This window comes from Acipenser ruthenus, chromosome 46 (genome assembly GCF_902713425.1).
Source record: "Acipenser ruthenus chromosome 46, fAciRut3.2 maternal haplotype, whole genome shotgun sequence".
NCBI classification, from domain to species: Eukaryota; Metazoa; Chordata; class Actinopteri; order Acipenseriformes; family Acipenseridae; genus Acipenser; species Acipenser ruthenus.
Genome location: NC_081234.1, coordinates 1,740,728 through 1,757,253, shown reverse-complemented (window position 1 = coordinate 1,757,253; position 16,526 = coordinate 1,740,728). Strand labels below are relative to the sequence as shown.

The 16,526-nt window shown below is 41.7% G+C and overlaps 1 protein-coding gene across 1 annotated transcript; it reads right to left on the bottom strand.

The window, feature by feature from the left end:
* Positions 1-2,368: 2,368 nt before the first annotated feature.
* On the bottom strand, positions 2,369-8,703 carry LOC117966464 (gastrokine-2-like). Its single transcript, XM_034912490.2, has 6 exons — positions 8,663-8,703; positions 6,448-6,504; positions 5,540-5,677; positions 5,180-5,290; positions 3,499-3,637; positions 2,369-2,593 (listed from the first exon to the last, which is right to left on the bottom strand). The coding sequence occupies exons 1-6, from the start codon at positions 8,669-8,671 to the stop codon at positions 2,427-2,429; spliced, it is 621 nt and encodes a 206-aa protein (XP_034768381.2). The 5' UTR covers positions 8,672-8,703; the 3' UTR covers positions 2,369-2,426.
* Between the last annotated feature and the right edge of the window lie 7,823 nt (positions 8,704-16,526).

Below are 16,526 nucleotides of genomic sequence, written 5' to 3'. Positions count from 1 at the left end.
AAATACTAGGACCAAACAAAACGTTGATCACTCTGCTTAACGTGTACCTTGCAAGTTGGGCCCGTGTTTGAAAAGTTTGAAGCACACTTCCATCTGTATCGTTATTCTGACTCGCTTACCAAACCTGAAGCTGCGGTTTGATCCAGTTGTTTTATTTTAATCTCTACTGTCCCACACATCGCTTGCCATTTTAGGAAATGTCACGCAAATTTTGGCAACGTGGTAAATCAGTGGAAGGCAAAACGCGTTATGATAATTATTTCTAATATTTATCAACTATGTAATTTATGGCGAACACTGACATGGATTTTTGCCTTCAAATTCATGTGCAGCAGTGTTCGTTTCGAATATTTCAGATAGTTTCTCCGCCACACTAAAGAACATCACTTTTACTTCATAATAATGATTAGTACTCCATACCGCTGTTTTCATGTTGCACTGCTAAAGTCTTCTCTCGTTGATCAACGAATGAGCACTGACACAATGCGAAATGGGCGGAGATTTGTGACTCAAGCCAAAATGAAATCTGATCAGAATGAAAGCTCGGCCAATCAACATGCAGTGATTATATTGACGGTAATTGTGGCCAATAGCAGCTAACAGAAACATGTGAGGAAACAGAATGCCAGCAGCTGAATGAAAGCGCGTTTGTGAAACGTTGCGCTAGTGGACTGCGTGAGTGGATGGAATGCATCCGCGTTGGATGATGAGCAGATTAAATAAGAACCGGTACCGAGTACCGGCATCAAAACAAGTAGTACCGGTGAGTACCGGTAGAATTTCACCCCTGGGTCAAACCAATGTTTGTGTAGGGTGCGGTGTATCGTTTTACTTTTTTATTATTATTTTTTCTTTTTTATCAATGTTGGCCTTCTGGAGTCATCTGAATGCCTTTCCACTTTCTTCATTTTAAACCGTTCCATAACAGAACATAGAATAACAGTGCATATACACAGAGCAAAAAGAGTGGACAAGCAAATCAAAGAGGAGCTGGCACTGCCCCTCTGCCCTACGGGTTGCCTGCCTTTGTATACAGGCATATTGATTTTTTTTTTTTTTTGTCCTGCAGTTGCCTTTAATTTATTTTTCTGCACACACTACTACTTTGTATATGGAGTAGAATACGTGATTATAAAATCTAACACTAGTACGTGCAATACTCTCTCAAATAAACGTGTTATGATTTTGAATGTGCAGCTCTTAAGAACGGTATTATTGTCATTGCTTGCCCCCCATCACCTCTTTCTTTATAAGCACTGAAGGTATTGTACAAAATTACTTTCTAATCACCCTGTACATCCCTCACAGACTGTGTGGGCACTTCTTGGAGGAATATGTATTTGGCTACTGTGAAGCTATGATGACCTGCTCTTACAAAAAAAAATCTGTTATTTAAATATAGTTTAGTTTGGCAAATTTGCTCTTGTGAGCATCTCCAAAACAAATAGATAAAAGTCTGCTTTGAGAGGGTGGTGAACTACAGTGGGCCCCAGAGTACTGGAGTTTTTTTAATTATTTTTTTTTTAAACACTTTTGAGAATCAAAGCATGTTCAAGGACTTATGAAAATGTATTCTGTTGCAACAAAAGGGTCACAACTCAAATGTTATTGTAAAATACCTTGCACTTAGTATTGTAAATGTATGGAAAGAAATATATTCAAAAGTTCTTAAAATTGTACAGTACAAAATGGGGAAATGTTAAATTTGAGTTGCTCTTTCTCTATAGAGCTGGCGTAGTCGGATTCCTTCACGGCACGGCGTGGCTTGGCTTGAGCACAGTACAGCCCCACTGCAGCTGCCCATGCTCCTATGCTGGGTTGGCTCAGTTGCCTTTGCCCCCCCGTTACACGAGTTGTGTCTATACATTATGACCCTGATGGCTTGCCATAGACTGTGTATGCCATTGACGTGTTAAGTAGCGGACACGGCTCATTTGTATACCTCTGACGATTGGTTACATAAAATATCTGGGTAACTGTACATGATGGAAAATCACAACAAAAACCATTACTGGACAGTAAAATAACCAGCCTGTAGTTTCATAAATCACGCTTTAAATACTGCCCGGTAATTTATTTTACTGGCCGGAAATTACATAATCTTTTATGAAATGGGCCTGTAACTGATAAGCAACAACTTGGTTTATTTAAAATCGGGTCATCTAAAATTGTAAACATATATGATTTTGTGGGTGAACTACATCTGGTCTTGTTTCTAGTGATTTGTGGAGTGGTCCTTTGTAGCATTGACAGTGTACAATCTTCTGACGATAAACGGGTTTGCGTGCCACATTCTGATGATGTTCCACACCGGTAATTAAAAAGAAAGAACAACAACTTAATGAAATAATATACAATAAATCAGATGTTGAATGCAAACTACTTTTTATTGGCTTTCTACTTTGTTTAGATACAGAACTGCAGATCTATATGAGAGGCAGAGGGACGATGTCAGGGGCGATGTCAGGGGCGATGTCAGGGGCGATGTCAGGGGCGATGTCAGAGCCCATGTCGACATGCCCGCAGAGAGACACGCCGAAGATGAGCAGATCAACCCGGAGGCAGGCACCGGCGTCGATGAAGAACATCTCACCTGAAACACACACAGAGCAAACAAAGCAATAAAGCCGTGCTCGTGAGAGCAGCAATACTGTGATCCTCAGGAGTCTCTTCACTTAGGGGTCGATTTGATCAGCCAGTACATTCAATAATAAGCGTTTTCCACTAGAAGTCTTTTTCATCAATGGCTTCACAGTCAAAACGCTTGTTGTTTAATTTAGATTATTTCAGTATTACTAAATATAGCACCATTGCATGTTTTATATTTAAGTTTTTTTTAGAGCATTTTACAGCACTGGGGAATCCCCCCTGGCGTGAACAAACCATTTATTACAGGGGTGATCCCAGGAAAACCAAGAAAGGTGGTTGATGCAATCCATTCCCGGGTGCTGTGAAATGCTTCAATGTATTCCAGCTGTAAGATACTCTAATATAATGTGTAAAATACTCTAATACAATTCAGCTGCGGCTCATCACAGTATAGGCTGATTAATTGACCCATATGCCTCTTAAAAGCATTTTTAAGCCTTGTTCTGACTGCCTCTCTTTACTGAATATGAATATAAATCACAAAGTCACTCTTGGAAGATCAAAAGCCACATTTCAAAACAGTCCAGTTTGAGTTTTCTGTTGTATCAGTAGACTGACAACTGAAAACAGTGTTTCATTATACCTTGAGAGACAGGGTCGACTGGACATATTAACTGATATGAGACAGGGCTGATTAACTATATTAACTCATACAGCAGGGGGGTCCAATCCCAGTCCTGGAGGGCCATTCCACTCCAGGGTTTAAAAGGTAGAATTAGATAAGGAACTACTTCAGGGTCTGGATGGAGGTTCAGTTGGTTCAATTAAACAATTTAGAACAGGGTTGGAACAAAGACCAGGAGTGGAAGAGCCAGCTTTGGCCCCCCTGTGATCCCGTCTGGGCCTCACCGATCTGCTCCTGTGCCCAGTAGGCCGGAAGTCCCTGGCACAGCGCCTGCACGGGGGCCCCCAGCTTCCCCTGATCCTTCATCGGGACGGGGTTCACGTTGTACTTCTTGCCTGGGGGAGGGGGGCTCTGCTTGTGATTCTGAGAGAGAGAATGGCATCAGGAATATCATTGGGAGGGGTGGAGTAAACAGCAGAATTTGCTGTTGCAATGTGTAGCTATCCTGTCACAGTCTGAGAGACACGCTTTAGAGACACTGCTGCACTTTCTGTTCACACTGCATTTGATGCACCTGTAAATCTGTATGCATGTATTGCATTTGTTGAAACATGAAGTATTTCTAGTGATTGATGAGTATCCTGTTGGATCCGGATGCTCCTTGGATAGCGAGCTGTTTGCTGTCTTGAAATTCTCTGTTACTATCTGTGTCCCGCCCCTATATTTATATGTACACTGTGTTTTTATGATTTGTATTATTGTTTGCGGCGCAGATAAAAGCACCGCGTATTTGTTATTGTTTTTATAGTTTAAAAACCTCATGAGGATGCGTGGCTGATCAGCTAGTTATTTATTTAGCTAGCTGACAGTGACGCATCCTTATTAAACTCGTGCAGACGGTGACCATCTCCCGAGTTAATTCATTGATTAATTGTTGCTAATCAGGAGATGGTCACTGTATATAAACCTGCAGCTCTCTGCCCTCAGCGGAGAGTGTATTAGGAGTGAGAGCGGAGAGAGAAAACGATACATAAAAACAACTGCTAAACCTTATTTGTTTATTTGTTTGGCCCGTGTGCCTTTTTGTTTGTTGTTTGTTTAAATCTTTTGTTTTATTATTTAATAAAACGCTGAGCGCCGTTGCGTTCAGCTTCATCATTGCCATCCATTGTTTGGTTTCCGTTTACTTCCTGTTCCGTGACGTCACCAGTCACACGCCACTCAACAGCTGCTCGGCCACACTATCATATACAATATGCATAATATCAGGCATGGTTCATTTTACTTTAATGGAACTGCCATAGAGTACATTTGCAGAAATGAACTTGGCTATTGCCACATTCTTGTTTTTTCCATGTGTATCGGATCCTAGGCTGTCCCAGTAGTGCTTTTTGCTCATTAATGGCTCATGTTGCATTGATTTTGTTTTGTGCGGTGTTATGTGTGTGTTGTGTGTGTGCTGTGTTTTGTATGTCGTGTGTGTGTGCTGTGTTGTGTGTGCTGTGTTTTGCTTGCTGTGTTGTGTGTGCTGTGTTTTGTATGTCGTGTTGTGTGCGCTGTGTTGTGTGTGCTGTGTTGTGTGTGCTGTGTTTTGCTTGCTGTGTTGTGTGTGCTGTGTTTTGTGTGCTGTGTTGTGTGTGCTGTGTTGTGTGCGCTGTGTTGTGTGTGCTGTGTTGTGTGCGCTGTGTTGTGTGTGCTGTGTTGTGTGCGCGGTGTTGTGTGTGCTGTGTTGTGTGCGCTGTGTTGTGTGCTGTGTTTTGCTCACAGTGTTGTGTTGTGTGTGCTGTGTTGTGTGTGTTGTGTTTTGCTCACAGTGTTGTGTTGTGTGTGCTGTGTTGTGTGTGTTGTGTTTTGCTCGCAGTGTTGTGTGTGCTGTGTTTTGCTCGCTGTGTTGTGTTGTGTGCGCTGTGTTGTGTGTGCTGTGTTTTGCTCACAGTGTTTTGCTCTGGCTGCAGTGAGTCTCACCTTCTCGTTGTCCAGAGTCTCTCTGAGCTTATCCAGGGCAGGGAAGGTGTTCCGGTTCATTTTGGCTGCATAACATGCCCGGCCGTCGAACACCCTGTACGCAATGATCCCCTGAAACAAAGCGCACATCCACCCAGCGTCACGCATAGTAGATCCAACCCAGGGGGCTTCAAAACACCCTCCCCTCTTCCCCTCCCCTTAGCACCTCTTCTCTCCCCTCTCCACCCCATTCAGCTCCTCCTATTAGAACACCATTCATCTCTCCCTTTTCCTGTATTCCTCCCCTCCCAACTTCTCTCCCTGCCTTCATCTCTTCTCCTCTCTCTATTTATCTAGTCCCCCTCTCTCCCCGGCACTCACGTTCTTGTAGTCGAAGAGGACAGTGGCTGAGTCTCGCCCGGCCCACACATGCTCTGTCGCCAGCTGCTCCTCCTTGTTGATGAGCAGCATGTAGCGAGACAGACCCCCGTCCTTCCGAGTCTTAGAGACGGACACTGCCTGAAAACAGAGAGGGGAGAGGGGGAGAGAGAGGGGACAGGAGGTGGAGAGGGGGTGGAGGAGGGAGAGAGAGGAGAAAAGGGAGAGGTGAGAGGGGGACTGTATTATTGAGTATAAGAAATTTAAGAAATACAAAAATAAAAATCGATTTAAAACACATGGTGCATTATAAGCAAACACTGCAGTACACAAGCACTGCTTATATTTATACACACACACGCACAATACAAGATGAAAACATTTTAGTGGAGGGTAAAGTCACAATGCCAAAGCTAGCTTGTAAAATAAATACTTTTTTTTAAGCTGGGCTATGACATTTTATATATATATATATATATATATATATATATATATATATATTTATAAACTCCAGTATGTCCGGTTAGGGTTGGAGTTTTATCTATCTATCTTTCTATAAAATATAAATGCTTATTTACAATAGAACCTCAAATTTCTGTCTGTCTGTTACTTTAGGTTACTTTAGGTTGTATTATTTTCAATATTTTGTTTTTAATAATATTTTATTGTTTTCCCAAAATAACATCAATACATAATCAGTTCATCTGCTAGTGTACAATAAACGAACCCCACATGTCAGTGAATGGACACGCAGCCGAGCGATTGAATGTTACAATGAGACTGAAAGCAGGAGTGGTGAAGAAACGAAAGGGGCACAGCCAGGGGTACATTTTTACATAACATGTACTGATAGACCTTTGAGGTCCCACTTTCTAAGAAAGCTGCTAATCACACACAGGCTGCAAACTCACCTCTTCAGCAAGAGCCTGAGCCAGGAAGGCTGCAACAAACACTGCGAGAGCAAGGTGCTGCAAGAAAAACACACAACAAGGTCATGAAGCTGAAGAACTGGGGATCAATTAAACACACGACAAGGTCATGAAGCAGAAGAACTGGGGATCAATTAAACACACGACAAGGTCATGAAGCTGAAGAACTGGGGATCAATTAAACACACAACAAGGTCATGAAGCTGAAGAACTGGGGAGCAATTAAACACACGACAAGGTCATGAAGCTGAAGAACTGGGGAGCAATTAAACACACGACAAGGTCATGAAGCTGAAGAACTGGGGATTAATTAAACACACGACAAGGTCATGAAGCTGAAGAACTGGGGATTAATTAAACACACGACAAGGTCATGAAGCTGAAGAACTGGGGATCAATTAAACACACGACAAGGTCATGAAGCTGAAGAACTGGGGATTAATTAAACACACGACAAGGTCATGAAGCTGAAGAACTGGGGATTAATTAAACACACGACAAGGTCATGAAGCTGAAGAACTGGGGATCAATTAAACACACGACAAGGTCATGAAGCTGAAGAACTGGGGATCAATTAAACACACGACAAGATCATGAAGCTGAAGAACTGGGGAGCAATTAAACACACGACAAGGTCATGAAGATGAAGAACTGGGGATTAATTAAACACACGACAAGGTCATGAAGCTGAAGAACTGGGGAGCAATTAAACACACGACAAGGTCATGAAGCTGAAGAACTGGGGATTAATTAAACACACGACAAGGTCATGAAGCTGAAGAACTGGGGATTAATTAAACACACGACAAGGTCATGAAGCTGAAGAACTGGGGATTAATTAAACACACGACAAGGTCATGAAGCTGAAGAACTGGGGATCAATTAAACACACAACAAGGTCATGAAGCTGAAGAACTGGGGAGCAATTAAACACACGACAAGGTCATGAAGCTGAAGAACTAAGGATTAATTGAACACACTACAAGGTCATGAAGCTGAAGAACTGGGGATTAATTAAACACACGACAATGTCATGAAGCTGAAGAACTGGGGAGCAATTAAACATACGACAAGGTCATGAAGCTGAAGAACTGGGGATCAATTAAACACACGACAAGGTCATGAAGCTGAAGAACTGGGGAGCAATTAAACACACGACAAGGTCATGAAGCTGAAGAACTAAGGATTAATTGAACACACAACAAGGTCATGAAGCTGAAGAACTGGGGATCAATTAAACACACGACAAGGTCATGAAGCAGAAGAACTGGGGAGCAATTAAACACATGACAAGGTCATGAAGCTGAAGAACTGGGGATCAATTAAACACACGACAAGGTCATGAAGCTGAAGAACTGTGGATTAATTAAACACATGACAAAATCATGAAGCTGAAGAACTGGGGATTAATTAAACACACAACAAGGTCATGAAGCTGAGGAACTGGGGATTAATCAAACACATGACACACAGACACAGCTGAGCTTCAATTAAACACACGACACACAGACACAGCTGAGCTTCAATTAAACACACGACACACAGACACAGCTGAGCTTCAATTAAACACATGACACACAGACACAGCTGAGCTTCAATTAAACACACGACACACAGACACAGCTGAGCTTCAATTAAACACACGACACACAGACAGTGAGTTGCTGTACAGGACCACAGTCTGTGTTGTTCAACAGCTCTTACAAATCCATTGTAAAGCTGCCATTGCTTCAACACTGTGGGTCTGCTAATGGATTTGAATGGGTACCGTCTTCAATAGTGAATGAGGAACAGTAATAAGGGCAGTCATACAGTATACAGTACAGGTCTGGAAATAAAGACTCCCTTTGCATAGCTTCTTCACCCATTAGCCACACTGTTCAGGTAACAAGATCAGGTGAGTCTTATTAAACTCATAGTAAAACCAGGACTGGATCAAACTGCTCTGCAGTGGGAGTCTTATTTCCATCCCTGCAGTGCATAATATATAGCAGACTATTCTATTGATAACATCACAGATGTCTTTGAATCAAACAGTTTGTATCAGATAAACATTAGTTGTACTATTCTAATTATTCTTACTAAACACACTTATAATACAATGGCAGAAAGCCCATTCGTAATATATCAGGTAGATATCAGCATGCATCCCTATATGATATTCTTTATGTATTTTCAATAAGTTGTCGGCTCTTACCTTAGCCATGGTTCCAGTGGAGTCGAGTGTAGACTGGTACCCCCTGCCTGCCCGCTATATAGCAGCCTGACACCCACAGTGTGCTGAACACAAGCCAAACGCAAACAGGCACAACAAAGACGAGGAATTCTGTATTGATACAAGTTCACATATTGACTGAGGTGGGAACATCTGATAACTGAGCCAGTTCCCAAACAGCTAATCAAAACGAAGATAAGAGGCTGAAGGGAATTCCAGCATTCTGAGCACCCTCTCACCCCCTGAGAGAAAGGGTGCTCCCTCCAATCCAGGGCAGACTTGAGGCATGGAGACTGAACTGCTCCCTCCCTCCCTCACCCCTTAAGAGAAAGGGCACTCCCTCCAATCCAGAGCAGGCTTGAGGCATGGAGACTGAACTGCTCCCTCTCTCTCACCCCCATGAGAGAATTGGTGCTCCCTCCAATCCAGGACAGGCTTGAGGTATGAATTTCACTAAATCACCGCTTGTCTCATCCTTGCACACATTTTGCCTGATCTAATGGAATATCAAGGCAGTTTGATGTTTTTTTTTAATATTCCTAGGATGACTTCTAAAAACCCTAATGTTGCTAGCATGTTTGGTTTTTAGATGTTCCTATAAGTGAATGTGTTGTATGTAGGGGGTGTCTGTTATTGTATGTTGTATATTATTCTATATCACCAGTCCTGTCCCCATTGGAACCTGTTAGCAGCACCTCCACTTCTAATGGAACTGAGAGTGTAGATCTCACCTCACAATGTCAACCACAAAGCATTCTAAACGTTTCAACCACAACAATATGTTACAATATATCAGTCTGTATTATAACTACTTATAATATGTTTCCAAGTGTTCGATGGCTGCCTCTAATAATAATAATCATAATAATAATAATAATAATAATAATAATAATATCTTTATTTTTATATAGCGCCTTTCATAGTGGACCACCATCACAAAGCACTTTACAGAGGAAGGCTGAGTCACTTACAATAGGACATTGATTTAACATCTCATCCGCAGGACGGAGCACAAGGAGGTGAAGCGACTGGCTCAGGGTCACACACAGTGAGTCAGTCAGTGGCAGGGGTGGGATTTGAACCGGTGACCTTCTGGTTACAAGCTGAGACTGTACTTTCTCTTTCACTCTTAGGGTGACAGACCTGACTTGATTAGAGGCAGCCACTGAACACCTAGAAACATACAGGGGATGCCATGTGGAGCAGTGTGCTGTTCTCTGGCTGCTCAGACTGTGTGTGTAGAAAGAGACACGCACACCCGACAGACACACTTTAGAAATCACAAGCATAGATACTAGAACCTAAAAGAAAGTCTTCTGTTGTTTTTACTTTCAGACTGTGCCATGCGTTCAATCCACGGGATGACATCTGCTCACATGACAATGACATGTTCCGGAATTCAGACAAGTCCTTAGCAGTGATTGGTTGATTTTGCATATGTGGTTTTTCTACACTACTTCCATGTATTTCCTGCCTTCTGGTCTGAACTTTAAAGTACAATACAATACAATACAATACACATTTATTTTTATACAGTGCCCTTTACACCATGGCATCCCAGAGTTCAAAACAAAACAAGAGTGCTCATGTGTACAATACACCCCAGATACAACCGATTGTGTAAAAGCACATTCAAAAAGTACGATTTCAATGTCGACTTCAATCCAGTGTTTAAACCTGCGTAACGATGTCACCCGGAATAGAGTTCCACAGACGAGGAGCACAACAGCAGAAAGTTCAGACTCCAGCTGATTTAAGACAATTTTGTGGAACAATTAAAAGTTTCGCATTTTCAGATCTCAAGAACGAATAGGAATAGACAGAGTTAGTAGTTATTGGGGATAGGGTGGCCCTAATCCATATAGTACAATATACAGTAAGTGATAGTGTGTGTGTATAGTGATAGTGTGTCTATAGTTATAGTGTGTGTGTATAGTGATAGTGTGTGTATATAGTTATAGTGTGTGTCTATAGTGATAGTGTGTGTATATAGTTATAGTGTGTGTCTATAGTGATAGTGTGTGTATATAGTTATAGTGTGTGTCTATAGTGATAGTGTGTGTGTGTGTATAGTTATTTGTATGTATTTATTCATTCATTTTTTAACCAGGAATAAACCCACTAAGACTGATGAAAGGGTTTTTTTTTTTTTTTTTTTTTTTTTTTAAATGTAGTCGTCGCCAGTTCTTTTATTTTTTTTTAACCCAGTTTTCGCCCCAATTTAGCATGCCCAATTATTATCTGTATCCCCGTCTCACCGCTCGCAACCCCCCCCCCCGCCGACTCGGGAAAAGGAGGCTGGAACACGCGTCCTCCGACTCATTAAAATCAGTGTAATCTCATTATTCTTCATTTAGCAGCTGATACATTTGGGTTATTTATCTAATGCTTGATCATATCCCGGATGCTCTTGTCCAGACTATTCCATGCCATAGGGGACGTTGTAGCTAAATGCTGGTCGGCTAACCCAGGACCTTCTCCAAAGCACTTGATAAATAAGTGCAAGACTAGATCGTAAGCTATGTTTACCTGTAGCAACAAACCTAGGTAATGGGCAAAAAACCTATTACAGTTTTACACACAAAAAGTACCCAGTGCAATCGCCTTCTACAATGATGTGATATCCAATTTAAAGAAGCCAGTAACTGTCAGTGATGGGTTGAAAGTGGCATTCTAATACAATCTGGTTGTTTTGTTCATTAGTCCATCCAATTTTTTTTTTTAATTGCTCACAGAGGCATGTAAAAATAAAGTACCACCATAATCAAACAAAGGAAACATACAGCTCTTTATAGCACGATTTCTATTTGAAGTGTATAGCGATAGTGTACGCTGTGTGTTGTGATGTCTCTACACAGTGAATATGGAGCAATCCCACACTCTGTATGGATACTAGTGGTTGATAACATGGGAAAGGCTGACTGCCTATAAAGCAAATATAGGCGGAGAGGGGAGTGATGTGAAACTGATTCCTTATCTGATCCAAGGCTGCTCACACTTATCTGATCCAAGGCTGCTCACGCCATACACTCAGTCTCACCTTGAGAAGCCAGGGTGCAGGCTTGTAGAAGCAGACTTCACACTTGTGGAGCCACAGCATCTGAAACCAATGCACCTGAATGATGGAATCCACTGGCAAAATCAACAAGTTAGCATATTCAAATCACGAATGAATCACTTTTTAGTTTATATGATACTATTGGTTCTATTAATTATAAACTTATTTTTAAGAGCATTGATATTTTATTGTATTGTAACTTTGGTATTTTAATACTGACTGTAATTGTATTTTTTATTCCTATTTCTGACCTGTATTACTAAGTTTATATTTATTTATTGATTGATTGGATAACACTTTGTATTTAATTTAATTTTAATCTGGTATTTTTACTTTCTGTTTAATGGTTGTGTTTAATTCTGTAAAGCACTTTGAGATGTTCGTATGAAAGGTGGTAGAAATATATATATATTTGTAATTATTATCTGCTTTGTGTTTTTTTATATATATGTCACAGGCAAGATCAACCAGAAGTGAGAGCCAGCGCCACCTAGTGCACAGCTGTGTATTGCCAGCAAAACAAAAGGAAACAGGAGTCAAAGGGGCTGACCACTAGATGGCACTGGTGCATACTTCTTTAGTTTTGCCTTTTTAACCTGACTTACAATTATATTTGTTTTCATCTACCAGTAATTTCTTATTTTTGTAATTTCCTGTTTTTTTCAATTGTTTTATGGTTATGGTACACTTACCTCATACATTCAAAAATAGAAAATTCTGCCAATTTTTTTGTTGTTAAGCTTTAATAGATCATTTTTAGAAAAATAAAGTGAGGAAAATAAGAAATTATGAATGTATTCAGAAATATAGGTTAAAATATTACTGCGTATTACTGCAGTTGCCCTTTAGAGCAGGATTTCCCTAGTCCTGGGGACCCCCCTGGGTCTGCTGGCTTTCATCCCAACTGAACTCTCAGTTACTCAACTAGACCCTTCATTGAACTGATCATTTGCTTAATTAGACCGTTTTACTTGTTTTCAGCTCTTTAACAGAACAGATATGAGAAATCCCTAATGTATTGCCAACTTTTGTGAAACTGAACTATTCATAACCTACTGACTACTGCAACTCCCTCCTGGCTGGCCTCCCTGCGTCCGCCACCCGTCCTCTCCAGCTCATCCAGAACTCTGCTGCCCGCCTGGTGTTCTCTCTGCCTCGCTTCGCCCACGCTACTCCACTACTCCGCTCGCTCCACTGGCCCCCGATCACCGCTCGCATCCAGTTCAAGACTCTTGTACTAGCCTACAGATGCCTTGATCAGACTGCACCCAGCTACCTCCAGACCCTCATCTCTCCCTACACCCCCACTCGACCTCTCCGCTCCGCCTGCACTAGAAGACTGGCTCTACCTCCGCTACGCTCCCCTGCCTCCCGAGCCCGCTCCTTCTCCACCCTTGCTCCGCAGTGGTGGAACGACCTTCCTACAGATGTCAGGACTGCCCAGTCCCTGACCACATTCCGGCGCCTCCTTAAGACTCACCTCTTCAAACAGCACCTGTAGAACTCCTCTGTTGTATCCTGGGACACTATCACCCTTCATTTAAATGTGCTTTATTTTGCTCTTATCTGCCCCCTATTTTACTGCATTTAATCCTGTATTTCAGAATATTGTAATCTGCCAAGTGTTTAACCTGTAGTAGTTTGTACTTAATCATATCCTGATGTAAATGTAATGTTGTTGAAACTGACACCCTGGGATCCTTCAAGAAGCTGCTTGATGAGATTCTGGGATCAATAAGCTACTAACAACCAAACGAGCAAGATGGGCTGAATGGCCTCCTCTCGTTTGTAAACTTTCTTATGTTCTTATGTTCTTAACTATCACTATTTAATCATATCCTGATGTAACTATCACTATTATCTGCTGTATTATTGAATTGTGGTTTGTCACACTTGAACAAAAATTATTGTATTTCTTGCTCTTATTGTATTACTTGTATTGTAACACTTGAATGTATTTGTATTTACTTGCGTTTGTAAGTCGCCCTGGATAAGGGCGTCTGCTAAGAAATAAATAATAATAATAATAATAACCAAAAATGTAATAAAATGATTTGAAATCTTCTGAAAAAAAAGTAAAAACATTTGCCCTTATTCAACTTATTCCACATAACATAGGCCTATTTTTATAATAATAATAATAATAATAATAATAATAATAATAATTCCAGTACTCTTTCCAGTGTCTCTGCTTTCAGCACAGGGAAGGCAGCATTCAATCTGCTTAGTGTATTCCATGCCGTTGTGCTCCATTGTATAAATTTGCACACCATGATTGCCTTCGTATTAATGTACTGAGAAATTAAGCTCTTGTCGGCTATACCTGAAATATGTAATTATTTCTGATTCGATTTATACCTTTTATAGTCTGCAATACACCTTTGGTCCTATAACCGAATGCATGTGTTTTGTGTGTGAATTAAATAATGAGGACTAATACAGGTTTTGTTCCTTCTCTCACGCAACTTCATTCATTGTGGTGGTGTTTTAGGAAAATAAGATTATACATGTGAATGTGGTTTAAGAAAATGTTCTTCTGCATTCAGCCTTATACTTTCGTGCATAAATACATTTCATACATAATGTTCTTAAGTTAAAACAATTGTAATTAAAAAAACAATAATGATTAAGATGTTAGGTTTCTTAAAAAAAAAATTCGATCTTGTAACAAAAAATAACACTCAGAGTTTGAGCCCCCTCTCCTTTAGTTCCTGTTGGTAGCACACTACAATAATAGCCTAGGGCCCCCCACCCCTTTTTTAGGAGGTCGTAGCTGTGTCCAATTTTCAATATCAGAGTTTCCCTGAAAACCTAGCTTTGCGTTGGTGCAAGGTTGTGCCAGAACTTTGTGGGCGTTTCAGGGCGTTCCCTGCTTTTCTTGACCCACCTCCCAGTTTACCTGCAATCTTCAATCAGCAGAATGATCACATCCTACGGTGGCCCAAACGTGCAAGTCAGTGTCATCTTAAAAAGTGCAGCGGAATCTACAAAGATGCATGTCGAATTCACAGAGAAGGGTGACGAATACAGAAAAACGTATGACGGAAATAAAAATGGGCAGCATCTTAAAAGGGTGACGAATACAGAAAAGCTTGACAGAAAGGGGGCTCCCGAGTGGTGCATTCGGTAAAGGCGCTCCGCGTGGAGTGCAGGATGCCCCCTATAGCCTGGACATCGCCAGTTTGAGTAAAGGCTATTCCATTTCCGACCGTGGACAGGAGCTCCCAAGGGGCGGCACACAATTGGCCTGTTAGGTCAGCCAGGGTGTCCTTGGCTCACCGCGCACCTGCGACCCCTGTAGTCTGGCCGGGTGCTTGCAGGCTTGCCTGTAAGCTGCCCAGCGCTGCGTTGTCCTCCGACGCTGTAGCTCTGTGTGGCTGCACGATGAGTCTGCAGTGTGTAAAGAAGCGACAGCGTGTGTTCATCTTCGCCCCTCCCGATGGGGTGAGCTGAGCCTAAAAATAATTGGACATTCTAAATTGGAAGAAAAAAATAATTGCCGACTACGGAAAAAAAAAAGCATGATGGAAGTAACATTTTTATTTCTGTCATGCTTTTCTGTATTCACAACCCTTTTATTTATCAGCAGATCATTCACAACTCTGACAAGGGCCGTCTCGGTGCTAAGTGCAGCATGAAAACCAGACTGAAGCTTCTCTAATATACCATTGTGGAAGAGTGTGGGTATTCACTGACACGGGAGACAGAAGAGTGTATTTGACAACACCGCACAGGTGCCCAGTTTTATTTATTACTTTCGAGAAAATAAAACACAGTAATCAAAAACTACAAAGAAAAGGTGCTGCAGTGGGCAGCGTTACCCCGACCGTTGCTATCCGCATGGCCCGGGTCTCCGTCCTACACTTTACCTCTCCCTCAGCCTGCTTCCTATACACTTAAGGGGTTTGCCCAAGGTTTCCCTGCTATCAATATTTTAAACGTTCTTTCTTTGGGTTTCTTTTGGTTTTCTTCCCTGGCTGTTCTCGGTTCTGGAGTAGAGCTTCCGCTAGCTTATTGTTTCGTCGTACCTGGGCAGAGCTGAGGGAACAACAGAACGTTATTTTATAGGGCCAGCAATCCCCCCAAGGACCGCCTCTCAGCCACTCAGAGAGAGGGAAAGCCCGCACACCCTCTCTCCCACCTCTCTGTGTCACTGCCATGACTGACAGGCGGATATTGCAAGGCTGCTGCCCTCTGCCTGCAGCACTATGAATGCACCAGAAGAGTCAGCACAGATCTCCCTTAAGTTATTGAGGACTTTAGGGTCCAAATTATGTTTCTTAAGCATAGGCTTTACCACAGCTACCTTAAGTGCTGAGGGAACTGTACCAGAGGAAAGTGAACTATTTATAATTTTTAAGGGTGTTAATAACACCAAGAACATCTTTTAATAGAGAGCGTGTAGTAGATCTCATATGTTGAACTAGCTCTGTCAGTCCTTGTAAGGTAATCAAAGAAAAAGCTCCCATACTAGCCTTAATAGGTGTAGTTGGTAAAATTGTGCTGGAGTCCTCCTTAATAGAAGGGGTCTGTGGAATCTCATTTCTGATGTCTAGTACTTTATTTTTAAAGATATGCAAGAAGTCATTGCAGCTGTGAGAGAAGCCAATGTCAAGGGTACATAAGAAGAGCATAAGAAAGTTTACAAACGAGAGGAGGCCATTCAGCCCATCTTGCTCGTTTGGTTGTTAGTAGCTTATTGATCCCAGAATCTCATCAAGCAGCTTCTTGAAGGATCCCAGGGTGTCAGCTTCAACAACATTACTGGGGAGTTGGTTCCAGACCCTC

Bases quoted from the DNA above. Each gene is read 5' to 3' on its own strand.
- LOC117966464 (XM_034912490.2), bottom strand. The intron at 5,678-6,447 runs GTGAGTTTGCAG...CTCTGTTTTCAG, and splicing joins CTCAGGCTCTTGCTGAAGAG to GCAGTGTCCGTCTCTAAGAC. The intron at 3,638-5,179 runs GTGAGACTCACT...TCTCTCTCTCAG, and splicing joins AGACTCTGGACAACGAGAAG to AATCACAAGCAGAGCCCCCC.